Source organism: Mesoplodon bidens (assembly GCF_964165515.1).
Source record: "Mesoplodon bidens genome assembly, chromosome: 2".
Lineage (NCBI taxonomy): Eukaryota > Metazoa > Chordata > Mammalia > Artiodactyla > Ziphiidae > Mesoplodon > Mesoplodon bidens.
The window spans coordinates 76,450,000-76,475,538 of NC_138177.1; the positions used below are offsets into that span (position 1 = coordinate 76,450,000).

Sequence of the window (25,539 nt, forward strand, 5' to 3'; positions counted from 1 at the left end):
CAGTCTGGCAGGTGCCCTTCCCTGGCAGGAAGCCCAGGCCAAAGGCAAAGCTAGCTTGGCTCTGGGTGGGGCTTGTTTTGCAGAAGCTGTTATACCAAAGCTGCCCTTATATGGATGGCAGAGGTGGGACACATTGCCTTAAAAGGAATGTGCATTCTTGAGAAGGGACGAACCTCAACTTCTCCAGTGGCGTTTGCTCTCTAAGCCCAGGTTAGCATCTTAAGGGCCTAGAATAGAGGATGTCCAAGCAGGACCTTGGAGCCTCTTCCAGCCCAACTGCTCTCAGCAGGTGGCTTCTCCACTGGGCTATGGCCTCCATATGGACACCAGACAAGAAAAGGTCTGACCCACTCTTGAGTGGGCAGAACCCCTAAATCTGGCAATAGGCTCTGGTGAACAGCTAGCTCCCTCTCCAAGGCAACACAAGGGCAGGGATGACAGAAACTTCCCCACCTCCCATGTAGGGACTGGGTCTCATGCCTGGTAAGAATGGATGGGTGTCTTTGCGCCTGGGAGGTGCATGCTTGGGCTATCCCTATGCCCCAAAGGAATAAAACCCATTTCTGGTCTGTCTCCTTTAACCCTCAGAGAAGGCATTTACTGGCCTTGCTATTCCCAAAAGTTTCCTTAGGAAAGAATGGAGTTGCTATAAACACTTCTCGGCTCCCTAAGTTCCATCTGATCTGTTGTAAAAGGCCTCTAAAAGTGAGGTGAAGAAAACCCCAGCTTTGTACAGTAAAATGGTTTCTTCATAAAATTTAGACCTCCAAATAAGTCAGGAAAAAGAATGAGAAGACAAGTCAAGGATTTCAGTATAGATATATAATTTTAATATTTAATTTAAAATAAATTCAGTGCTGGATTGGATTGGGAGAGAATATATGATTTGCAGAATAAAGGAAAATTTTTTTAATCATGAAATTACACGTCATTGGTGAGAACAGGCTTCTCCCTCCTCTAGGCTTCTTACAGAGTCTGCTTAGAAAATAAGAGAGGTGAATCATCTCCCTTACCTCCTTCTACCAGAACATGGCTCTCCCCAAATCCCAAAGGAGGAATAAGTCCACCATTGCCTCTTCCCATTTCTACCAAGAGTCAGCCTCTAGCCCCTCTGTATCAGGTCCAAGCTCCTGAGATAATGAGGGTCCCTCGGTTCCCTACTGAGTTTGGGCACATCTGATCAGAGAAAGTTAAGGCCCTGGAGACCAAAACCTTTGCTTTTCAAACTTGCATAGACAGTTGTCAGGGTTCCCAGGTGCAACCATCTTATAAGCACATCCATAGTCACAGAGGGAGAGGAGGAAGGATGGAAACCCTGAGCAGAAGCAGCCCCACCACCTTATCACGGCCCTCCCAAAGTCCCTCTCACAGGGCCTCATAGGCAGGGAAGCCGGTAGGTCTCTTGACCAGTCATTGGGGCAGCAGGGAAGGCAGAAGGCCCCGGTTGAGGAAAGGGTGGTCCTTGGAGAGGTATGAATGTGCAGGTAATAAAAGGCAAGAAGAGCATCCTTATCTCCTCACCCCAGCTAAGGCACTGAGAAGAAAGAAGGAACATAGAAACGGTAAAGATGGGAAGAGGAGGAGAAAGGGTCCCTTGGATCTTGGCCTGGAGAAGACAAAAAATACAGGAATGGAGACAGGTGGGGGCTACCACATGGGCCCCATGACTGTGCAAAGAAGAGCCTCTGAGAAGTGGGTAGAGCCACGCCAGCATGTCCATTACCCATAATGTTCCCCTTACGCTGCTCCAGAATGGGAAGGAAAGGAGTTGCAGGAGTCAAGGGGGCAGAATCACATAGGGTATTTCCCTGAGCCTGGGGTTAAGGGCTAAAGAAATAAAGCTTTATATACATGGCAATTTCCATCCCTTCCTATCCTGCTCAATCCCCCTCAGCCTATACGCTGACGAACCTACTGCTGTGAGGGAGCAGAAGAGGGGGTCGGCACTTAAGGAGGGGGCTCAGTTGGCCTAAAATGCCCACTCCTCCAGAGGAAAGGGAAAGTCTGTCTACCGGCTTAGCGCTGATGCCTTTTTTATCACCTTCACTCACACCCCTCCCTGTCTTAGGTCTGAATAACGGGGTCCCCCACAGGGATGAGGAATCTGAGGCTGGGCAGAGCAGAGCAGGACTGGCCAGGATAGGCCTCAAGTGTGGTTCATGGGCCCTTGTGGACCACGAGCTAACAGGAGCTAGTCTGCAGGTTGCTCTCCGTAAGCAGTGAGGCGATGGAGGAAGGATCGTAGACACTGTCAAATTCCTCATCTGAGCTCAGCCCTTCATGTTGGAGAGTTGACTCAGCAGCTGAGCGGGAAGCTTTGCGCCTGAGTCAAAGAGGAATACTGGTCAGGGAAGGAGACAGAAAGACTTAAACAGCCTCCCTTTTCATGCCAAGGAGACTCCCAGTTCTCCTAAGGCCTAAAGCTACTCACAAGATTCCCCCACTAATTAGAGATATGGGGAGATGGCGTACAGGATGGGGGCTGAGATACTAGAAGACAGTCATACTGGCTTTCATCCAGGAATGAGTGCCTGCCAAGTCCCTTCTTGGAGATCCTCCTCCCCATCCAGTTCAGGAGAGCCCATTCCCTTATTGCTCTGCTATCCCGATGGAACAGGGGGCAGAAGAGCAGCCCGTACCAGGAGTCCTTCTCCAGGACTTTGATCCGGGCCTGGAGCTGTTCATTGACCTCATGCTGTTCCTCCAGCTCACGCTGGGCCTTCTTCCTCAGGCCATCCAGTCGCTCAATTTCCTCTTCGGCTTCATCCACCTGCCGCTTCAAAGCCTTCACCCTCAGGCTTAGCTAGGCAGGATACCAAGTCCCCACATTAGAAAAGGAGCTGCTGCTACCGTGGCCTGGGATCCTCCCCTGCAGCAATCTTGACAAGGTATATACAGTTGCCCCTAGGAAAATGCTGAGACCACGGGCAAGTACCCTAACCTCTTAGGTTTGTCTTGGGGATTAAATAAGTTAATACATCACTTAGAAAGAGAGCCTAGAACATCATAAGTACTCGATACCCATGCTTACTATGACTGCTCTAATCTAGTCCTTTCACTCTAGTCTCTCTGACCTTATAGAAGGAAAGTCTAAGTTTAGAAGACCTATGAGATGGGACCTCTCTTGGCCTTCAAGCAAATGCATAGTATATACTTGCCATATGGTTGCCTGGCCCTAGCTGCCATCCTTACCTGGTCTTTCTGGTCATTCACATGCTGTCGTTCATCATCAATCTGGATGGACAGCTCTTTAACTCTCCGCTCCAGTTTTCGGTTGGTGGACTGTAGAACTGTCTTCTCCCTAAAAGGGTGGGGTAGGGGGATGTCTATGGCTGTTGTCATTTCTAAAGAAACTCCTACTTGGCCCCATACTGCCTCCAAGAACTCCAAGGGCTCAGCCACGAGCCCAACCATTAGACTGAGGAGGACCCAGGGCAGATCCAAAGAACCAGGTAGATAGATGTCATTCACATTTCAGAATTTCTGCAACTCTCTCTTTTCCCTATCAAGAGAAGAGGTCTCCCAAAAGATCAAGCCAGGTTGGCCATGTCTGAAGCAGAAGATGGAGGGACACCAGAGGAGAAAAGTCCAGAGGGAGAGAGAGAGGATGGGTTCACGTCACCTCTCTTCAGCCTGCAGCCGCTCCTGCAACTCCCGATTCTGGGACTCAAGCTGAGAGAGGCTGGCGCTGGGCTTCTGGAAGCCTTCTGAGCTGGCCAGCCGGCTCTTCAAGTCCTTGTTCTGAGAGGGACAGGAAGCACCCTTGGTTAGCACTCAACCTGCGATTGTTTCCATGGTCATTTTACCCGCCTCCTGAGGCCTATCCCCAAGACTCCCCCCCTCCCCCTCACCTGTCTCTCCAAGGAGATTTTGTCACACTCCAGGTCCTGCCGAGCAGACCTCTCCTGCATGAGCTCTGTCCTCAGCTGGTCCACCTAGTGGGGATGGGCCAGAGGAACCAGACTTAGGGAGGACTGATGATGAACCAGCAAGGTGAACGAAGTGGGGCAGAGTAGCTGGAGGGTGCTCTCTGAATCCCCCAAATTTCCAGGCAACTAAGAAATCACAGCCTACTCAGATGGGAGGGGCCACAGAATTTAAACAGGGCCTCCTCAGTCTCACCAGGAACTAACGTCCCTTCTGAATGCAAGCAGCCCAGACTCAGATCCGCAGCCCAGGCCACCAGGATTCCTTCCTCCATTCAAACTCCCTGCTTCTTTCCACCCGAGGAAACCCACCAACCCCTCCTGAAAGCAGATGAGACCCTGCAGTAGAGCCGGCCACGCACCGATTCTGCAGCCAGAACTCCGTATATGAAAGATGGGAAGGTAGGGTTGTTTTTGAAAGGGCCAAGAGGTTCTGTCGTCGGGGTAGACACGGATAAGGCATAAGGGAGGGGTTACCTGGTCCCGACCACGATTCATCCGTTCCGTCAGCAGCTCTACAGTGCTCCTCTCCTCATCTAACTCCACCTCCAGCCGTGAGACTTTTTCCTGTGGCAGAGGGCCAACAGGTTAATTCTGCCCCAAATGCTGGACACCAGAACGCCAAACTCTGACCAGGAGCCTCTGAGACACCAGCCTCCACAGGTTCTTTTCTCTCCCACATCCCAGAACCCATTGGTCCCTGCCCCTGCCCAGAGCCACCACGGAGCTAGCGCCCTCTGCTGCCCAAGTGAGGCATCAAGGGAAAAGGGTGGGCCCGCTCTGACCTTGGTGTCTTGGCAGGATGACAAACCCCAGAATCTATTTCTCACTGGTGCAGCCCTATTTCCCAAATGGGAAAATACAGAGAAACCCAAGTGCCCAGGCCAAGGCTGAGATAAAGAGAGTCAGAAACTGAAGCATCAGGGTACAGATTGGGGAAGCAAATTAGAGTCAGGCAGTACCATGTAGAGGCTAAGGCAAGACTGCCTGGATTTAAAAATCAGATCGACCGCTTCCTAGCAAAGGGGCCACGGACAAGTTGCTTAGCCTCTCTGTGTCTCAGTTTTCCTCATCTATAAAATGGGGAAAACAAGCCTACTCAGGCCATATGGTTATTCTCAGGATTAAATAATTCTTAAGTACCTGGCACACAGCACAATATGTAAGTGTTTGCTGCTGCTGCTGCTGCTCTTATTACTATTGTTGTTGTTATTGCCAAATATAGCAAACTGAAGACCACTGTTGACTCTAAAGGGGAGAAGCCACTGCTCAGCTCCAGCCAACTGTTGCCATGCGGACAACTCAGGGCTCAAAGCCCAGTGTTATTATATTTTCCAAATGTGTAAGAAAAGCCAGAAATCCAAAATTTTATGTGACATCTATACATTTCTAAACAGTGGCAATTAATTCAAAGTTGTTTACAACACTGCAGTCAAACAAAACCCATCAGCTGTCGGCTGCCAGTTTCCTATCCCAGAGGCTGGAGTGTCCTGGCTCTTTTCCCCACAGAAGTCCCACCTGTGCCAGGATCCAGACACCCTCACCTTCCCCATCCCACCCACCACCCATCACCCCCTAACTGTCCTCACCTCAAGGCCCTTGAGCTGACGGCTCCTGTCATCCTGGGAGCGTTTCTTGTTCTCTGCTTCTTGCTCCAGCCCCTGCAGTCTCTGGACCAGCAGCTCTTTGTCCAGCCGGGCAGAGTCCCGCTCAGCCTGGGATGCCTGCAGGCCCTGCCGCAGCCTCTGAGTCTGGTCAGAAGAGAAAAATGCAGCAGCTCAGATAAGGTAAGATGGAGCTTGAAGGGTGGGAGCAGTCCACCCCGTGGGGGAAAATTCTTCAACTCTGACATTCTTTAGAACTGCCAGAGCACGGTAAAGATAAAAAGACTTGACTTTTAGCCCATATTCTTTATCGTCTTAAAATTCTCTACACAAGTTTAAATCACCTGAGGAGTTTTTAGACTACGGATCCTGGATCCAAGCCCCAGGGTTTATGATTTAAGTGTACAGGAGGCATCTTGGGTGTTGAGATCTTAAAAATCTCCCCAGGTGACCCTAATGTGCATCAGAGTTTGAAAATCACTGCTGTGCAGACAGTGCATCCTCTACTGTCTCTGCCTACAGTGGACAACTCCCCCCCACCCTCCCCCACCGAAGTGATTAGACCTAAACCCAGGTCCCAAGATCCCTTTGTCACAGGTTAAGAGGTAATGACCTTCAAACCAAGGATGTTGGGACTCCTGCCATTTAGGCTCCTACCTCATCCTGAAGCCGGCTTAGCCCTCCAGCGGTCTTCTCAGCCTCACTGGCCCACTCCTTGGCCTGGCGCTGGGCATCCGCCACCTCCCGCCGGGCCTTTTCCTTGTAATCCTCCAGCTGGGCCTGGAGCTGCTGCAGGGCTTGCTTAGAGTCATCCCCAATCTGCTCCAGCTGAGACACAGAGAAAAGAGATTTTTCAGCACTGCATCTCTTTAACGGATGCCTCTCTCCCTTCTCTGGGCCCAGACTCCCAAGACTCTCCCAGAGCCTCCTTCCTGCCAAAGTAGCCCTCTCTTGCTCTTTCCTGGACCTAGGTCCCTAGTATGGCTGAGAGTAATATATAGATTTCCTGGGTTCAAATCCTGGCTCTACCACTTATTAGCTGTGTGACCACAGGCAAGTTATTTACCCTCTCTGGGTCTCAGTTCCCCATCTGTAAAATGGGATAATAACAGTGCACCTACATCACAAGGTTGCTGTGAGAATTATGTTAATTAATTACGTAAAGTACTTACAACAGTGCCTGATACAAAGTAAACCTTAAATGACCATATTTCAGCAAACCCAAGATACCAATGATTATTACAAAGAAAAAGAAAAATTTGCCAATTGAACTATAACATACCATCAATTATAAGACACAAATCAATTTCAGAGACGATAAAATGTACATTTTAGAATTGATGAAATATATTAGGTGTTTGCTCCGGTTTTATAAATAAGCGATTAGGAGGAGAACCTTACCTGAAAAAAAGCAGTTTATCTCCTTTTCTTCCTTTCTCCTTCCCTCCCCCAAATATAAAATTCTACCAATGAAAATTCCTGTTTTTAGGTCTTACAGACGTCTAAGGAGGGATTATAGGCCTTTTTCCTTCCCCTAAATATAAAACTCTACCAACGAAGATTCTTATGTTTAGGTCTTACAGACTTCTAAGAGGAACTCCAGGAGACATTCTCCAAGGATCAAGATCATAAAGGAATAGGATGTAGGGGGAGGTCAAGAACACTTGAGGGGAAGTAGGAAGGATGCCACTCTGCAGATATAGACTTGGCCTCCCCAACGATGAACTTGAGGAAGGCAAACACCTCACGTTGTGACCCCACTCCCTCCCCTGTGCCCCCCCAGGCAAGCTTCTGTATGAGCTGAGCCTCTTCCTGAGCCCAGGCCACCCCGTGCCCCACCTCCTTGTTCAGCCGGTCCACAGTCCTGTCCAGCAAGCACTTCTGCTCCTCCAGCTCAGCCTTGCTGCGCCGGAGCGCCTCCCGCTGCTTCCCCTCCTCCTCCAGGGCCCGGTTCAGAGCCTGCTGCTCCTGTCCCAGGCGGGCCAGCCCCCGCTGGGCCTCTTCCAGCCGTGCCTCCAGTGCCCGCTTGGCTGCTGCCAGGCTCCCCTCCTCTTCCTGAGCTGTGTTCAGGGCCTCCTCTAGCCGCTGTTTCTCTGCCTGGGAGTGGGGAAGGTGAGGGACATTGGACTGAGGGGATGCAAAGCTTGGGCTCAAGCCATTTGGAGGTGAGTAGGTGGGAGGGAGGAGGAAGAGATGTTTATGAAAAAGGTGGGCAATGAAAACAGGCTCAGAGGAACCAGCAAAGATCAGAGAACATGCGAAGAGTGGGAAATGGACAAAAATACCAGGGCAAAGGCTGAGACATTCACACTAAAGCACACTCCAGGAAATAAACCCGAGGTTAACAGAGGACTAGGGAGGCAAACAGAAGCATGCTACAGGCAAAATCAAAATGATGGCTGAGTATTTAGCCAGGGATGAGAGGAGAGAAGGCCAGGAGGAAGCCAACAATGTCAGCAAAAGCACTGACCTCTAACCGCTGCACCTTGTCCCGAAGCCGAGCCTCCGCCACTTCCCCACCCTCCGCCAAGCCTCGTGCCTCCTTCAGCTGCTGCTCCAGACCCAGGATGCGCCTTCGGAATTCATCATTTTCCTCCTGGGTCTCCCGAAGCGTCGTTTCCACTGCTGTCCGACGCTGCCCCAGCACTGCCACTTCTGCCTCTGCTGCCATCTGAGCCTGAGGCCGGTTCAGGGAGAGGTGGCTCAGACCCCAGGGCTCAAGGTCATTGGCGACTCCCAGGAAAGCCACCCAAAAGAGAGCTCACACGAACCCAGGTGTGAAGAGGGGTAGTGTCACCAGCCAGAGGCTTCCCTGAGAATCCCACCCCTACAGAGATGCAATGGGTGTCACCAGGTACAGCCCAACCTCCCCCTGCCACATCCTGGCTACTTTTAACCACACACCTAGGACCAAGGTATTTGGTCTATACATACCCATGATAGGGAATTTTCCACGCCCTCTGGCTCCTCAGCCCTCCAGACCCCTGAGCCTCCACCTCCTAAGCCCTGTGCCCACTCCCCTTGCCTTGGAAGCCTCTTCACAGTCTTGTCTCAGTTGCTGGAGGGTCTTTTGTAGCTGGAGGTTCTGCTGTTCCAGCCCCCGGCCTCGTTCAGCCTCTACCCTCAGCTGCTTCTCCAACTCCCGCTCCCGGTGTCGCCCAGTCACCTCCTGGCTCTGTTGCTCTGCCTGCACCTCCTTAAGTTCCTCCTGTGTCTGGCGCAGCTCCTAGAAGGGAAGGGAAATGGTGACAGGGCAGAGAGAGCCAGCCTGGGATAACAGAAAGTGGAGAAACTGAAACTCTCATACACTGCTGGTAAGAATGTGAAATGGTATGGCCACTTTGGAAAACAATTTGGCAATGTCTCAGAAAGTTAACCATAAAGTTACCATATGACCCAGCAATTCCACTCCTAGGCATATACCCAAGAGAACTGTATAAACATATGTTCACAAAAAACTTGTAAGTGAATGTTCATAGCAACATTATTCATTACAGCTAAATACAGAAATGACCCAAATGTCCATCAACTGATGAACAGATAAAAAATGTGGTATATCCATGTAGTGGAATATTATTCAGCCATAAAAAGTAATGAAGTACTGATACTTGCTACAACATGGATAAACCTTGAAAAACATTATGCTAGGTGAAAGAAGCCAAACGTGAAAGGCCACATATTATAGGAGTCCAATTATATGAAATGTCCAGAATAGGCAAATCCATAGAGAGAGAAAGTAGATTAGTGGCTGCCAGGAGTGGGGAGGGTGACTGCTAATGGATACGGGGTTCTTTTTTGGGGTGATGAAAATGTTCTATAATTAGATAGTGGTGATGGTGTTGGTTGTACAACTCTGTGAGTGTACAAAACCCCACTAAATTGTATACTTTAAAAGGGTGAATTTTATGGTATGTGAACTAAATCTCCATTAAAAAAAATCACATGGAGTGAGAACAGATGAGGGTATGCATAAAACAGGATTGGCTATTTTTTTTAAATGTTGAAAACCAAAATATGTGACACAATAAATATTGGTGCTGCTCTGATTTCTTGCTTAAAAAATCAAAATACGATTTCTCATTCTAATTCTTTATCTATTAGCTACTTCTGAAATTCAGAAAGTATAATTAGGCTGAAAGGTTATATGTATATAGTGAGTCTTCAGTATAAGACACTAACGTACTCATTACAAAGAAAAAGAGGGGGCGCTTCCCTGGTGGCGCAGTGGTTGGGAATCTGCCTGCCAATGCAGGGGACTCGGGTTCGAGTCCTGGTCTGGGAAGATCCCACATGCCACAGAGCGGCTAGGCCCATGTGCCACAACTACTGAGCCTGTGAGCCACAACTATGAAGCCCGTGCGCCTAGAGCCCGTGCTCTGCAACAAGAGAAGCCACTGCAGTGAGAAGCCCGTGCACCGCAACGAAAACCCAATGCCTCCAATAAATAGATAAGTAAATAAATAAATTTATTTAAAAAAAAAAAAAGAAGAAAGAAAAAGAGGGGACTTCCCTGGCAGTCCAGCAGTTGGGACTCCATGCTTCCACCACAGGGGGTGAGGGTTCGATCCCTGGTCGGGGAACTAGGATCCCACATGAGGTGCGATGAAGCCAAAAATAAATAAATTTTAAAAAAAAATTTTAAATAAAGAAAAAATAGAAAAAGAAAAATAGCACAGTGTATGGTCTACAGTGGACTGGGTTAGTCTATTTTCCTAATGTATATCTTATTGATTGATTAAATACTTAATAAAATTAGCTTAATATATGAGATAAATGAAACACTAGTTATTACTTTTTGCTTTTTAGCTTTACCCAGCATAATAAGTCAACTGAGATTGTCCAGAGGAATGTCCAAGTTCACTATGTCAGCTAATATAGTTAACAGACTTCAGACTATCCTTGATATTTGTTAACTTAAAAACAGTATAGTAAAAATTAGGAGTACTTTTGATTTCACAACCACCAAAGTATGTTTGGTTAACATTTATTATCTTTTTCTCCACCAAATATTTTGCATAAGCTCAGGCTTTTATTTATCTGGAAAATCATCATTCAGAGCTATATTTCTTTACTCATTTAAAAATATGATTACCTTGATTACAATTAGGTAGTCTTAGAGTAAAAGCATGACAAACAAGAATTGATTAATTAATACTTGTTAACTGAGCACCTACTACATATCCAGCATAGCAAATGAAAGAATATAAACCCAGAAGGATTCTCAGGAGGCCACAAATGCCAGTTCCCTATAATTAATGAAAATATTTTCTAATTTTCAAATCATCTGAAATAATTCATTGTTTTCTTGTCCTTCATAAACTGATACCAGGAATATGAAGAAATTATTTATGTGTTCACTTCAATTTTATGACCTTATTATTCATAAAATATCCATGCATAATAAAACATTTAGCTACCTGTGTCTAGATTCTATACTCTCTAAGCAGCCTTCAAATTACAATTTGGCTTCCCATATAGGTCAGCTGGCCATGCCACTGCAAGTGTTCCATGTGACAACACTACTCACTACACCACTCATTTTAAGTTAATAAACTGGCATTCTAACTGTAAATGTTTGTTTCGTAAGTATAGTTAATGGGTCCCCTCTGAGAGACAGAGCAACTCTTGCTATGCTGACCAAATTAGGTCCAAGCTTGCAAAAATGACCCTGGAGTTTCACAAATACACCTCAATGCTGCTACCCATGAGGTCTCTTGGGAGGTAGCCAGCAGCCTCTGGCTATAACCCAACCTGGCCATTGAGAGCCCTTTCCATTAGAAACTTCTATACTGAATGAGGAGACCAGTCCTGCTAGAGTGTGTGCTGGGAAGAGATAAGGCTGAGCAGGCAGGATGAAGCCTGAAAACCAAGCACACGGGAGACAGCCACACAAGTGTGGAGGCCCTCGTGGATAGGTAAGGCAGATGCCCATCCCCCCAACCTGCCCTATTGTCCCCCAACTCCCAAGTACCTTCTTGAGCTCCTCCACCTGGCGAGTATCTCCAGCACCAGCCCGGGCCTGCCCTAATTCCCTCTGCAAGACCTCTATCTTCTCCCCAAGTTCCTCTTCCATCTCCTCCTTCTCCATCCGCAGCTGCAGGAGTCTGAGCCCAGAAAGGTGAAACGAAAGGGAAAGGGAACAGGGTAAGGCTGCCTGCATGGGAGAGGTGAGCAGGGCAATGACAATGAAAACCACCTCCCTGGAGGCAGGACACTGGGCACCCACCCTCAGGAGGGCGGAAGGTGGGGATGGAGAAGGGCAGTTTGAGAAATGGGAAAGGAAGGAGCACAGCACTGGCAGAAAAGAGGGGGAATATAAGAACCATGGATAAGCACCCTGGGGGGCAGTGTCCTTACTCTTGCTTGGTGGCTCTAAGTTCCTCCTTGTTCTTCTGAAACAAGTTCTGCCAATGCCCTGTCTCCTCCGAGGTCTCCTCCAGCTCCCTCTGCAGCCCCCGCACCAGGACTGACATCTTCTGCCTCTCAGCCTCCAATGCTGCATGATCCTAGGGAAGGGGAGAGTCAGGGGCCAGGAGGCTCGGAGGGAAGAGCTCACTCCAAACCAAAGTGTGAGTGTGTAGAAGGGGAGGCTCAGGTCCAGGCACCATGCCCACTGCACACCCTGACACCCAGGGCACCTGGTGCAATGCTAGCAGAAGGCTCTCTTCCCAAGACACAGTCTGCCCCTCTGTCATCTACAGGAAGCCTCCCCCAGTTATTTCCCCATGGGGCTTCGGTCACACATCCTCGTGGGACTTCTGGCCTGCACTCCTTCCCTCTGCCCTTGTAGGTTTCCTGAGCAAGGTTTTCATTACATCTCACATGTGTCTTTTAGGGGGAGTTCCGGTTATGACCATGCAAAAAATCACCAAATACCAAGACCTCAAGGCAGCCCCCTTCCCTGGGGGCGCTCTCTTTTCCCAGCCCTGCTCCTGTCACGTGCCTGGGTTGCATCCTGCACACTCCGGCGAAGCTGCTCTGCGTCCCGCTGGTACTGCTGCCGCATGTGCTCTACCTCCTGGTCGCGGGAGGCCACCTCCTCCTTCAGGGCGCCCTTCAGTGCTGTAAGCTCCCGCTCCCGCAGCCTCAGCTGCTCCTCTACCCGCTGCTTCCCCTCTAAGACCTCTTCCAGAAGCTCCCGGGTCTCTACCAGGTCCTGGGGAAAGTGAAGGTGGAAGTACAGAGGTGACCATATTAGGCTCCACCTGTCCATTCATTCATCCAGTCAATCAAAACTATTTATTGAGCACCTCCTATCTGTTAGGCATGGTACCAGGTGCTCTCTGCCCTCTAAGATGCCCTGTGAGGATAAAGGAAATCTACCATTCTGGGCTCTAGTGCCACGCCGCCACTGAGTCGGCCTGAAAGCACCCTAAGGGATACCTGTAATCAGCTACCTACTCCCCATACTTTAGGGAAACTGCAGATGAGCAGACTTGAGGATGCTCTAGCTGAAAGGAAGCAGAGGCTAAGGTACCCCAATCCTACTCCCTACCTTCATTAGCACCTCTTTAGCAGGCTCAGGACCCTGGGCCTGTTTCAGCTTGTCCTGCAGCTCCATCACCTGCATCTCCAGCCCATGCCGTACCCTTTCACCCTGGTCCAGGAGGAGCTTCATGTTCTGGAGCCTAATAATTAATTATAGACAACAGTGTTGAGCGCTATGTGTAAGGCCGTTTTCTAAACACTTTACTTATATTAGTTCCTATAAACCTCCTTCAAGTCTTTGTTCAAATCTTAACAAGGCCTCCCCTGACTACTTTGTTTAATATTGCAACCTGCCCCCCTACAACCCAGCCCTCCTGATCTGCTTTAGCCTATTCTACTTACCACCTTCTCATATGTAATACGTTTACTTATACAATATGTTAATTGTTTACTGTCTGTGCCCCCTCACTAGAAGCTATGCTTCATCTTTATGGTTCACTGATGAACCCCAGGAATCTAGATCAGTGCCTACTACACAGTACTCGTTGCAAAAACTTCTGCTACATGAACGATTAAATCCTCACAACAATCCTGTGAGGTAGGTAACATTATTATCCCATTTTACAGATTAAGTACCTGATGCACAGAGGCAAATCCAGGGAGCCTAACTCATGTGCTATTAGCATTACTGATAGAGAAGGTAAAGAGAAAGGTCCTGTCTTTAACCTTCTCTGTTGGCCCCTTTCAGCTTCTGGAGATTTCCCTGTCTCCCCCAGCCCTGGGGGAGCCTCTAACTCTGGCTGAGGCCCTCATGCAGCCCTGCGAGCACCATCAGCTGCACTCACTCCTTGGTGCTCTGCTGGGCTTCCCCATTCCTCCTCTCCAGCAGCTCCTGCAGTCGGCTGCACTCTTCTGCCTTCTCCTCTAGCTGCCGCTCCAGCCCAACACGGAATGGCTCTAGCTTCTGCCGTTTCTGGAAAGGGAAAAGAGAGTAAAACAGGTGGAGAGTAGGGAAAGCCTCTCAGAAGGACCAGGGATAATGGGAATACCTAATATCTACTGACACTCACTATGTGACAGGCACTGTACTAGGGACCTTATGTATATTATCTGCATTTAATCCTCATAACAAGCCTCGGTACTTGTAATGGTTTAAAATATGTCCACAAATTATTTGACATTTCTTTCAAAAGGTGAAGCTTCTCTCCTTGAGTATAGGCTGGACTTAATATAGGCTCCCCTTGAGTACAGGCTGTCTCTTCTAACAAATAGAAAAAGGGGGAAGTGATGTGTAGCTTCTGAGACTAGGTCAGAAAAAGGCATTGCAGCTTCCTCCTTACCGTCTCTCTTCGATCACTCACTCTGGGGGAAGGTAGCTACCATATTGTGAGGACACTCAAGCAGCACTATGAAGAGGTCCACAGAGCAAGGAACTGAGACCTCCAACTAACAACCACTGAGTAAGACATTTCAGAAGTAAATCCTCCAACACCCGTCAAGTCTTCTAATGATTACAGCCCCAGGCAATACCTTGACTGGAAGCTCATCACAGACCCTGAGCCACAACTATCCAGTTAAGTGGCTCCCAGATCCTGGGCACTCAGATACTGGGTGATGTTTGTTTTGAGGTAATTTGTTACACAGCAAGAGATAACTAACACAGCACAATTATTATCCTCACATTACAGTTAAGGAAACAGAGGCTTAGAACATTTAAAGAATTTGCCCAAGGTCAGTTACATAGCCAACAAGTAAGAGTACCAGGATTTGAATTCAGCTTGACTCCACAGCCCACCGCTCAACCAGTACATGACCCTGCTTTTCAGGAAACAAGGGGTGTTACAATCTAACACTTACTGAGCACCACCTATATACAAGGCAATAATGTGACAGGTGTAAGCAGTATAAAAAAAGAGGAGTGGGCTTCCCTGGTGGCGCAGTGGTTGAGAGTCCGCCTGCCGATGCAGGGGACACGGGTTCGTGCCCCGGTCTGGGAAGATCCCACATGCCGTGGAGCGGCTGGGTCCGTGAGCCATGGCCGCTGAGCCTGTGTGTCCGGAGCCTGTGCTCCACAGTGGGAGAAGCCACAGCGGTGAGAGGCCCGTGTACAGCAAAAAAAAAAAAAAAAAAAAAAAAAAAAAGAGGAGTACGTAGGCTTGAGCATAAGACTCACCTGAATTTTAACACTCCTCCTCTACAACTTACCACCTTGAGCGATTCACTTAATCTTTCTGATCTTCAACTCTCTCATCATACAAGGGTCAAGGATGCCTATTTTACAGGGTCACTGTAATTATTACATATTACTTGGGATAGTAGCTACTACAAAAATTAAACTCAATAAATGACAGCTACTATTACTGCCATCATTACTATGATGATGCCAAGAACTGAGATAAATAATTTACTCAAGATTTATACAGCCACAGTGAGTGGCAGAGCTAGGACAGGAACTTCCAAAGGAAATGGAATGAAAAGTAGTTAGACCCCCTGATGAATGTGCTCTTCCTCTCTAAGCTCCAGAGAACCCCAGAAGTCCTTCCTGGGACTAGCACATACTCTTGTCTCACAGGACACACAAGTGCTCATTCCATTGCTTGGAAGGGCCAGCCCAGGCCAAGGTTCTTTCCCCCTGTGGCCCTTCATCCCTTCTGCACCTCTAATCTCTCCTCACCTTCACTTCTTCATCCAGCTTTTTCTGTAGCTCCTCCACTTTTTGGGTGAGTTCGCCCTGCCCTGCCGTAGTGGAACCAGAAGAAGCCATCTGCCAGAGTCACGGGGGGAAGGAAGCGAGTCCACATCCAGATCCCAAGGCCCACAAGGCCCTAACCCTGCCCCCCGCCCCACCGTGAGAAGGCCACTCACCACCAGAGGCTGCATCTGCTCCAGCACCAAACTGACCTTCCTCCTCACAGAGGTTTCACTTTCTGAGCTTCTGGAGGATAAAAGGACAGATGCAAAGGTTAGGGGAGGAAAGGGGTAGCAGAGATGAGGGAAGGAAGGGTTAAGAGCAGGGAAGATGGGGAACAAAGCTACAAGGAAAAGAAGGGAGGTGTGTGACTCTGCTATTGGGAGGGTCCCCACTCACCCCTCTCTCAGGACGCCGTAGATGGTGGCCTTCACGTGGTCCACACCGCCTGGTGGGACTGCCTCCTGCTGGTCTCGGAGAAGGTCTGGAGTTGATTTGAACTACAAAAAAAGTAAACCCAGAGAAATAGGAAGACTACAAAGATTACGCCAGAAGCGTGTGTGGGGTTCAGATGAAAGAGACGTGGCAGTTGGGAGATGAGGCCCTTCAAGCACGACGAACAAGCCTGAAGTGGGGTAAAGAGGCAACACCTCTGAGGCCGGAGCAACAGGCCAGGAAGGGGTCCAAGCAGGGTACACCTCTCACTATCACTGCAAACCAGATTTTGCTCGACAAACAGATCTCGACCAGTTGTGAGCTGTGTCACAGGTTATTTGTCACTAATGGCAGTTAATGTACTAGAATTTGTGAATGATTTACTTTTAGAATGGGCTTAACTTTGTCTCAGAGTAAAGTCACTCCCCCACTCACTCGCATTCCTGAGTGGGAGACAAAGGGGGGAGTTTTGGCAAGAGCACCAGGGAGCCACTCGTATCCTCCAAGCCTGCCTCACATTTGCTGCAGACCTAGCAAATGCTGGTGACTGAGGCACAGTTAATGGTCGGGCAATGACAAGTAACTCACCACGCTTGTGAATGGTGATTTCATAGTTACTTCCACTTCCTTTAGAATTTTGCCCATGGAAGTGTCTTGTACATATGAATACCATCTCTTAAGTAGATGGATAAAGTGGAGGACAAAAAGTAGACTTTCTGCCATAGGTCACTTGAATCAACATGGAGACCCACGTAGGTCAGGGCTGATGAGAAGGGGCCAGGGCTTGGAAGCCACAGAGGGGTGAGGTCTGACCTGTAGCATGGGAGGGTCCTGTGCTCTCCCCCGTGGCTCCTCAAAACTCTGAAGGACCCAGTCCTGGGTCTGACGGGAACGGCTAAAGCCACCAAGACAGCTCTGGGCTGACTGTTTCAAGCTGCCCACGTGCTGGTCATGCTTTGTGCTAGGGGTCCAGCGGTTGGGGGACCAGCGCTCCCGTTCCTCAGCGGTGTCCCGTGGGAGCCGGTTGTCCAGGCTCTGGCTCCGCTTGCGCTGTTCAGGGGGCAGCATCCGCGTGCGGCGGCCAGTCCGGCCCCGGGCCTGGCCCCCATGGTGACTGTCAAACTTGTTGATGAGGGAGTCCACCGAAGACAGGGGGGCAGTGTCAATGGTGCTGCCCGGGTAGGCTCCTTGGGGGGCTAGCTCCAGCAGGCTGGTGCTCCTGTTGCTTGGACCCATAGGGGCAGGGCCTGTCAGTGAGGCCTGGGACTGGGAGCGCAGTAGCCTTCCATTCCAGTGGGCCCCGGGCTCCTCATCAGATGTGCTTCCCTGCGAGGGGGCAGGAAACTCCTTGGCCTGAGAGTAGGGGCTCTCGGGAAGTTCCGAGTCGGAGCTCAGAGCTCCTGGGGCCCCTCGATTGTTGGCCCCCTTGATCTGGACTCCAAAGGAGTCGCCACCTTTCTCTCCACTGTTGAGCACCACGAAGGGCTGCCCAGCGATGCCCTGCACACGCACGGCAACCCCATAGGTATTGGCTCTTGCATCCTTAGCTGGGCGTCGTCCACCACGATGTAGGGTGCCCATCTCTGCATCACACCCTGGCTCTGTGATGAAGCGAATCTGGACTCCGTGGTCTACAGGGCCCCGGGGCTCAGCCATGGTGGACACCTGCTCCATGGGTAGGAGGGGTCCTAGAAGAGGAAGAGTTTAAGCTGAGAGACTAGAAGTAGAAACCCAGAAACCTCCACTTGCTCAGCTTTTGTGAGGCTGATTGCCCTGCCAATCCCTTCTACATAAAATAGTGGTTCTCATACTTTATCTGAGCAGCAGAATCACCTGAAGGACCAGTTAAAACAGACCACTGGACCCTGCCCCCAGAGTATCAGATTCAGTAGGTAGCCCCACACTGAGGATTTACAGTTCTAACAAGTTCCCAGGTGGTGCTGATGCTGCTGGTCCAGATTCCACATTCTGAGACCCACTGACCCAGAAGAATCCATTTCCTCTAATACAGTCCTGGGGAGCTTGGTTTTGTCAAGAGTTTAAAGATTTTTCTTGATCTTCACACGTACACATATAGCACTACCATGTGCTTCTCCCACCCCCAGGGAAGGCAGAACCCAAGCCCCACCTGCAGACACCTCCAACCCAATGGAGAATAGGGGCCTCCAATCCCAGAGCTCATTCAAATACAGAAGACCCCAAGATATGTCATCCCATTTCTGGGAGGATACTCAAAGAAACCAATAGCAGTGATGCATCAGGGTTGGGGGAACTGAGGGCTGGGGACAGGGATGGGAGAATGACTGGCTTTCTATTATATATCTTTTTGTCCCTTTTGAATCTGGAACCATGTACTACCTATTCAAGAAAAGTTTAAGTAACATTTAAGAGTACCAGTCCAGGAGTTAGTTCCCTGGCGGTCCAGTGGTGGAACTTGGTGCTCTCACTGCTGAGGCCTGGGTTCCATCCCTGGTCAGGGAACTGAGATCCCACAAGCTGCATGGTGCAGCCAAAAAAAAAAAAAAAAGAGTATCAGGCCCCAGGACAGGCAGACTTGTCCCATCTGAGGGCCAGAGCCAAGACCACCTACAGGCTAGCTCCCTGGGTCTACATTGCCTAAGCTCAGAGTCAGCAAATGGAATGTGTTCCAGGTATTGCTTATTGCTCTGGCTCCAGGAACTTGCGGGGAGAGATTTTCCTCTAAGCAAATAAAAATCCAGCTTCCCCACCCCTTCTGCTAACCTCCACCAGGGCCTAGCACCAAACTGGAGGAGGAGCCTCTGATGTGCCAGAGACACAAACATACCCAGCTCAACCTCCCAGTGGAGCTCTGGGCCAAGGAAACTTGGCAAGGCCCCTTTCAGGGATTGTAGAAGTGCCAGGAAGCTCAGGAACCCAGGAGGGGTGGGGAAGGGAGGGGCGGGGCTCCAGGTGAGAAAGGAATTGGAGGAAGAGCATTCCTAGTAGCATTCCCAACCCCTCCCCTACAGAGGAAGATACAGTGGGGAGGAACCCCTTATCAGCAATGGTTCTTCACCTTTTTTGGTGTCTGAGAAAACAATGAAAGCAATGCACCCTTCCCCCCAGGAGACAGCCCACCCAAACTTTTACCACAGAATCTCAAGAGGTCCTTAAGGCCCACCCATGAACCCAAGGACACGATCCTTCCACTATGCAGACACTGGGGAGGACTTTAACCAACCACTGACTCAGATACCCCAGAAAGCAGTATTTTTAGTTGGCAGGGCCCTATGTTGGAATTCAAGTAAGAAATGGGACCAGAAAAGAAGCTACAAGGCAAAGGGGTAAGTTCTCCAAGCCACTCATCCAATAGAAAAGGCACTGGACTACAGTCAGGATCTGGCTTGGAATCCCAGCTTCTGACCTTCACTTGATGTATATGACCTTGGGCAAATCACTTTTCCCAGCCTGTTTCCTCATCTGTAAAATGCGTATAATAATACCTCATGAGGTAATTACCTGTGAGAATTAGATAATAACAATTATGTGGGTATACAACTATAAAAATGAATCATGTTATACACTTAAGATTTTTGCACTTTATTTACTTAGGTTCTACTTCAATAAAAAGAGGGAAAATGTCAAGATATTAAACATGAACGCACCTAGCAGCATAATCCTGTCACAAAGCTGACAACAAATGCTATCCTGCACATATGCTGCTCCTTCCAACAGGACCTTCCTGGCTTCACCTGGCTTACAGAAGGATGTCACTTCCTAGAGAAGCCTCCTTAACCATTCCTTCCCACAAACTAGATCAGATTCACATTGTACACTCTATAGTTGGCCTTCAGTGAGTGTGCTTCAGTTTATTTATATATTTATCAGAGTGATAATTTGTTTCCTATCTGTCTCCCTCCTCCTGGTGGGAAAAAAAACATTGCTCTCAGCTGACTCCTGTGTCCCCAGGGCCTGGCAGATGGTAGATGTCAATATATATCTATTAAAAGTTGTATCCCGGGCCTCCCTGGTGGCGCAGTGGTTGAGAGTCCGCCTGCCGATGCAGGGGATACGGGTTCGTGCCCCGGTCTGGGAGGATCCCATATGCCGCGGAGCGGCTGGGCCCGTGAGCCATGGCCGCTGGGCCTGCGCATCCGGAGCCTGTGCTCCGCAACGGGAGAGGCCACAACAGTGAGAGGCCCGCATACCGCAAAAAGAAAAAAAAAAAAAAAAAGTTGTATCCCAAACCAAGGCAGACTCAACACAGCAGTGGGGAGATTTCCCAAGGATCCTGCAGAGCCATTTCTTGTTTGTCCTAGTAACAGGACCTCTTCCTGGCCTGGACTCCCTGTCCTATTCAGTCATAATTTTGGAACCAGATGTGCCTAGAAGTCACATGATTTATTCATGATGCAGCTCTACCCTGACAGTACATCTACTGATCTTCCAGATCCAGGTCAAGAAGTTCCCAGCCTAGTCCCAGAGAGTGCATAGCCCTCGCCCGCCCAAGAGCACCAAGCTGCTCAGAGGCGGCACCAAGTGTACCCCTAGGTCCCAGTGACTCCCTAACCTCAACCCCCTTCAGTCCCAGGACATGTGGGTCAAGGGCCAGGAGGGCTAAAGGGATCTTTGGGGTGGGTCCTCAGAAAGCAGGGCTCTAAATGATTCAACATGGAAAACCTGAAACCTATCCACCTTCAGTTACAGAGGACAGCGGGGCGGGGCCAGGGGAGCAAGGCAGCTCCAGGGCCTTTCGTAAGCCCCAGAGGCAGGTAAATAGTGAGCCCTGGCAACAGGGAACCCTGAGCCTTTCCTCTCACCAGATGCCTGACCCTGCTTTTCCCACCAACTGTACTCTGGGAAGAGACTAGGCCACAAGTTAATTCAGCGTCATCTTTCTGCTTCTGTCATTCCTGCCTGTAAGGAGAGGGAGAACACGGCACTTGTATCAGGCAGCCACTTCTGCCTGAGTTACTCATTAGCCTGCCCTGCCCCAATTCCATCACCTCTGGCCCAGCCATAAGTGGCTGGCTTCCAACTAGGAGTGACAGGGTCTCTGGACTCCTGGCAGGAAGTGGGAGTGGGGTGGCTCCAGGTGTGCCCAGGAAGAACTGGTATACATAGGGCCTGGCAATATGCTAGATGCTATATAATCGGCAGATGCAGAAAATGGGTGAACTAGAGGTACAGAGATTAGACTCCCCTCAGAGGAAACAAGGAAAGCAAATGGTGAAAACAGAAAAGGAGAGTTCAATGACCTTGCCCTTTCGGCTCCTATTTTCTCATAAAGAGTTAGCAAGATAAGGTTGCCCAAGGATCCAAAAAGAACCCCCCACGTGTACTCCTGGTTCAGTCCACTGGAAAAGTCAAACCTGAGCACCAGACTAGAGCTGCTTGGCCAGTGGGGAAAAAAACACAATGAGGAACTGGGCCCCTGCAAACTGGCTGGACTGGTTTGAGAGGCAAGGGAAAGGGGAGGGCCGGGGAGACTCCACTGGCAGCTTGTGAAGCAGACCAGAGAAATTCCACACCACAGAGGAGGCAGAGGGGCAAAACCATGGGCAGGGACTCCGTCCAGCTTAGATACCAAGGCCAAGGCTCTGAAGGAAGAGGCAGAAGGTGGGGAGGGAACAGGCAGGAACAGATACACAGTGTGCCTGGTGACTGACAGACAGGCCGGTGTGTAACAGAAGACTTTGTCTCCCTCTACCCCTCCCTGTAAAGTTCCCAAGGTTGCATTCCAGATCCCACACTTAACCTGGGCCACCTCCCCGGCCCTCAGTTCTCCTCCTCCCTGGCGTGAAGAGAAGCAGCAGCCCTACCCCCTCCTCACCTCCCACATGGGTGATGGCATGCAGGTCAGCCTGGGGAAAGCAGGAAGGGTTCAGGGTTCTAGGAAGCCAGAATCCTCTTAGGGTCAGGCAAATCTCTGGATTAGCAGTCCCCTAGAGCCAGCCCCCCATTCCCGAATATCCAGGATGAAAAAAGAGGTAGAGAGGCATGTGCAGGAAGCCTGTCGACAACATAGTGGTTGCTAGTTATTTCCCAATTATAACAACTCTCCTCAGGCAGGGCATCAAAGGGGCCAAGCCAAGGCTGGCTCTGGTTCCCTCACCTGCCTAAGGCAAGGATATTTGCCTCAGAAATTTTGTCTCAGCCCTGATGTGCACCTCTCATCCAGCTTGGAGACTTAGAGGTGCTGAATCTCCTAGTCCTGTGGTCTCCTGAGGAGTCCTGCTTATTTCCTGCACCAGTGCCTATGGCTAGTCTGACAGCCATCATGGTCCAGCTGTCAGGGATGCCTGGTAGGGTTTCAGGGAATAATGGGGAATTTCTGAGAGGCATCAAGGAAATTGGTTAGGCTCCCAAACCTCACCCAATGGCCCCATCTAGAACCACAGAAGTATGTATGCTTGGGGGGAGGGCTTGACATTAGCCCCCAGAAAGAGGCCTCATTAGGAAGAAGTATTTCTACACATTTTGTAGGCCTAGGGATCTAGGCTTACTCAAATCCCTCTCTTGTAGAGTACTCTCTCAAGAGGAAGAAGGAAACATTCTCCCTGGCAAGAAAGCAAAGGAGGACAAAAACTGACTTAGTTTCACACCTAGCAAAGAGATGGGGGTGCCCTCTCGCTCTACCGCTCAGTGTCTATTAATTGCACCTGTCTTGCCCTATAGATCAATGGTTAGAGAAAGATTCCACACCTCAGAGCCACCTCAAAGCCAGAGGGAGGTATCAGCACCGGCTCAGATTGGCAGTCGGGTAAAGAACCTCAGGGAAACAGCACCTTCCCACGCCCTTTCCCTTACGTATCTGAACCTCGGGCAGCAGTTCCCTTTGCCCAACTGAGACTGACTCCTTCCCCCCACCATTCCGGTCTCCGAGAGAAACTCTGCCCCGGGGACTGGCGTCTGACCTCCAGAGATACATTGGCCCTGAAACGCTTCCATGCCCTGGGAATAGCCTTAGCCTCAGGTGCCCCTCACCTGGCACCTTCCCAGGCACCTGCGTGTGACATCTTAGAGTAGGAGCCAGCTCTTAATCAGTACTCCCACCCTAACTTGACCTCCCCTCCTCCTCTCGCCAACTCAGCACCTGTGCCCTGGGTATCTCTGATCGCCTGGACTCCCGCCTCTCAGGGGTACACCTGAGGGCTCGCCTGCCTCTCAGGTGCCCTTGCGCCCGCCCGGTTCACTCACCCCAGCCGGGCTCGGCGCTCCCGGGCTCGGGCTCGGGCTCGGGCTCGGGTAGAGCTGCACGCGCGGCTCCCGGGCCCTCCCCCTCTGTCCCTCGGCGCTCCCTCCTTCTTTCTCCCCCTCCCACCAACCTGTTACTCCCCTCCGGAGCTCCACCTCCATTGGCCGTCACCACCCGCCCCGCCTTACCCTTCCTCGGTTGGTCCGTTTCCCGCGAGGGGCGGGGCCACCGCCGCAGGGACCCGGACCCGGGGTCGCCAGCCCGGGTGGGCGGGAGGGGCCGGCCGGGTCACGTGGGCCGGCGAGCGGTGGAGTGCGGGGGCGGGGGTGGGGCTGCGAGGGGCATCGGGAGGCCATTTTGGGGACTTAGTGGTTGGCCGCCCTTGACCGGCCCTCGCCCGGCCCCTGGACCAGGAGCCTCCAGCCAGAGCATCTTCTCTCCTCAGCTGCAGAAGAGTCCCCCGCCTGCCGGGTTCTCGACGGGAATCTCTGTCCAGACTCCTTTCTGCTCTTCACCTACCTCCGCATAAGCCAGAATACTCTTCCGTCGCATTCTGCGGAAAATATCTTCCAAGTCCCCCGACGTCAGCACATCCTCCACTTCAGCTCCGTCTCCCTTTTCCCCAACCTGAGCTGGATCCCAGTCTTGGATTGTCCACCCCTGTCTCCTGGCCTCCACAAATCATTCAGCCTGGCACCTTTTTCTCGGTAGTATCACTTTCCAAATCATATAATTTAATCTAAATTCATAGTCGTCATTTGTCTCTCGCCCTACGCTAAGTTCTGCCAGGGCAAAGATCTCTTGTTTTTTTCTCTGGTTTATCCCAAACGCCTGCAGAGGGATCGGCAAATGTTAGGCGCTTAATAAATATTTGTTGAGTGAATGAATGGGAAGGGGCGGGGTGAGTTTACAGGGAACGGGAATGACTCATTCTGAACAGAAGGAGGTCTCAACCCCAGATTGTAAATCCATTTTAGGGTTTAGCCTTTCAAGAAGTGGGGAAATTGATCCCAGTGCCCTGAAGAGTAAAGTCAGGGGTGCTCAGCAAACTGCAGGCACTCCGCTAATGTACTAGGTGTAAACAGCGGTAAAGCTGACTTCCTAGATTTTAATCGTTGAGGTATGTAAAAAAGAGATTGACTTAGTTTACGTTGTTGGGTTCTGATATTCTCATTTATTCAACAAATATTTATTGTGTACCTATTTGGGGTTGAAGAGGACTCTTACATGCTGCTGACAGGCTAGTGCTTTCTCGGGAGCTCATTTCCTTCCCCTCCCCCCAAACTTCGAAGGCTAGATGTAGGTCCTGGAGATTAAAGTCCACCTCCCAGTTCCTAGGCTGGGACGCAAAGTCTCTGCATTCCAAGGGAAGCTTTATGTAGGGATCTGAGCCATCAAACCGGCCCACGCCCCAGGGAGGAACAGCGGGCGGTGGAGTGAGGAACAGGGGGGATCGGAAAAGGAAATGTCTCTCCAGGACTACGTTATCTCCAGACCACTGGGGTGGTTTTTTAAGAGATTTTTTTTTTTGAAATGTGAGATTGTTTAATTGACCCAAATATTGGAAAAGTGGAAACTCCTAAAGTCTCCTAAGTTAACACCTCAATAATTAGTATATTTCGTGTATTTGTAGTAAATACAAAGTTAGAGTGGCAAAGGAGACATCCCACCCCAGCACTATGAACCCAGATTACAAGAAAAAAACAGGAGGCTTCTGAGTCACAGTCATCGTCATCTGTTCCTCAAGGAAGTACTCAATCTGAGAGAGACACTATCATCAGGCACAGATGGCAAAGATGACACTAATGCCTTTTCCAGAGTGTGGTCCGTCTCCTTAAGAAATGTTACAATTTGGCAAAATTGACCAGTTTATAAATATAGCAAAGGTAGAAAATTAGAGCGAAATATAGTGTCCAGAAAGAAGAAATGAATTACATTGATACGTACTCAAGAGAGTAATTTTACTTTTGTGAAATGGTATAGGAGAGAATGTTCTAAGTAAATTGGAGACGGCTTCATGAAAGCAGTGAATTTGGAGCCAAATTCTTATCCTGCAGTTCTTTCCTCAGTTCTTTCCTGAGTTCTCCAAGACTATCACCACTACCACTAAAAACTCTACTGAAATCGTCTCAGAGATCACCTATTATTCTGTGGCCAGTTCCTAAATGGAGCAGCAGGAAGCTACACAGGAAGAGTAATTAAAGATAAATAACTGAAAGGGGGTGATGCCACTGGCTGAGATTGAAAGGACAGGAGACAGAAGAGATTTGGGGATAACCTGGAAGACGAAGAATAAAA

General features: G+C 49.8%; 1 protein-coding gene across 2 annotated transcripts; it reads right to left on the reverse strand.

The window, feature by feature from the left end:
- Positions 1–813: 813 nt before the first annotated feature.
- On the reverse strand, positions 814–24,044 carry CGN (cingulin). 2 transcript variants are annotated; one of them, XM_081225722.1, is made up of 21 exons: positions 23,761–24,044; positions 16,896–17,770; positions 16,047–16,147; positions 15,824–15,893; positions 15,633–15,722; positions 13,804–13,931; positions 13,026–13,158; positions 12,474–12,686; positions 11,888–12,036; positions 11,502–11,634; positions 8,556–8,756; positions 8,001–8,207; positions 7,370–7,627; positions 6,188–6,358; positions 5,516–5,677; positions 4,404–4,493; positions 3,852–3,935; positions 3,623–3,741; positions 3,193–3,301; positions 2,640–2,803; positions 814–2,323 (listed from the first exon to the last, which is right to left on the reverse strand). In XM_081225722.1, exons 2-21 carry the CDS (start codon positions 17,754–17,756, stop codon positions 2,182–2,184), a joined length of 3,585 nt encoding a protein of 1,194 aa, XP_081081848.1. In that variant the 5' UTR covers positions 17,757–17,770; positions 23,761–24,044; the 3' UTR covers positions 814–2,181. The 2 variants fall into 2 exon arrangements, with proteins under 2 accessions (XP_081081848.1, XP_081081847.1); XM_081225721.1 differs by lacking the exon at positions 23,761–24,044 and adding an exon at positions 23,244–23,359.
- Between the last annotated feature and the right edge of the window lie 1,495 nt (positions 24,045–25,539).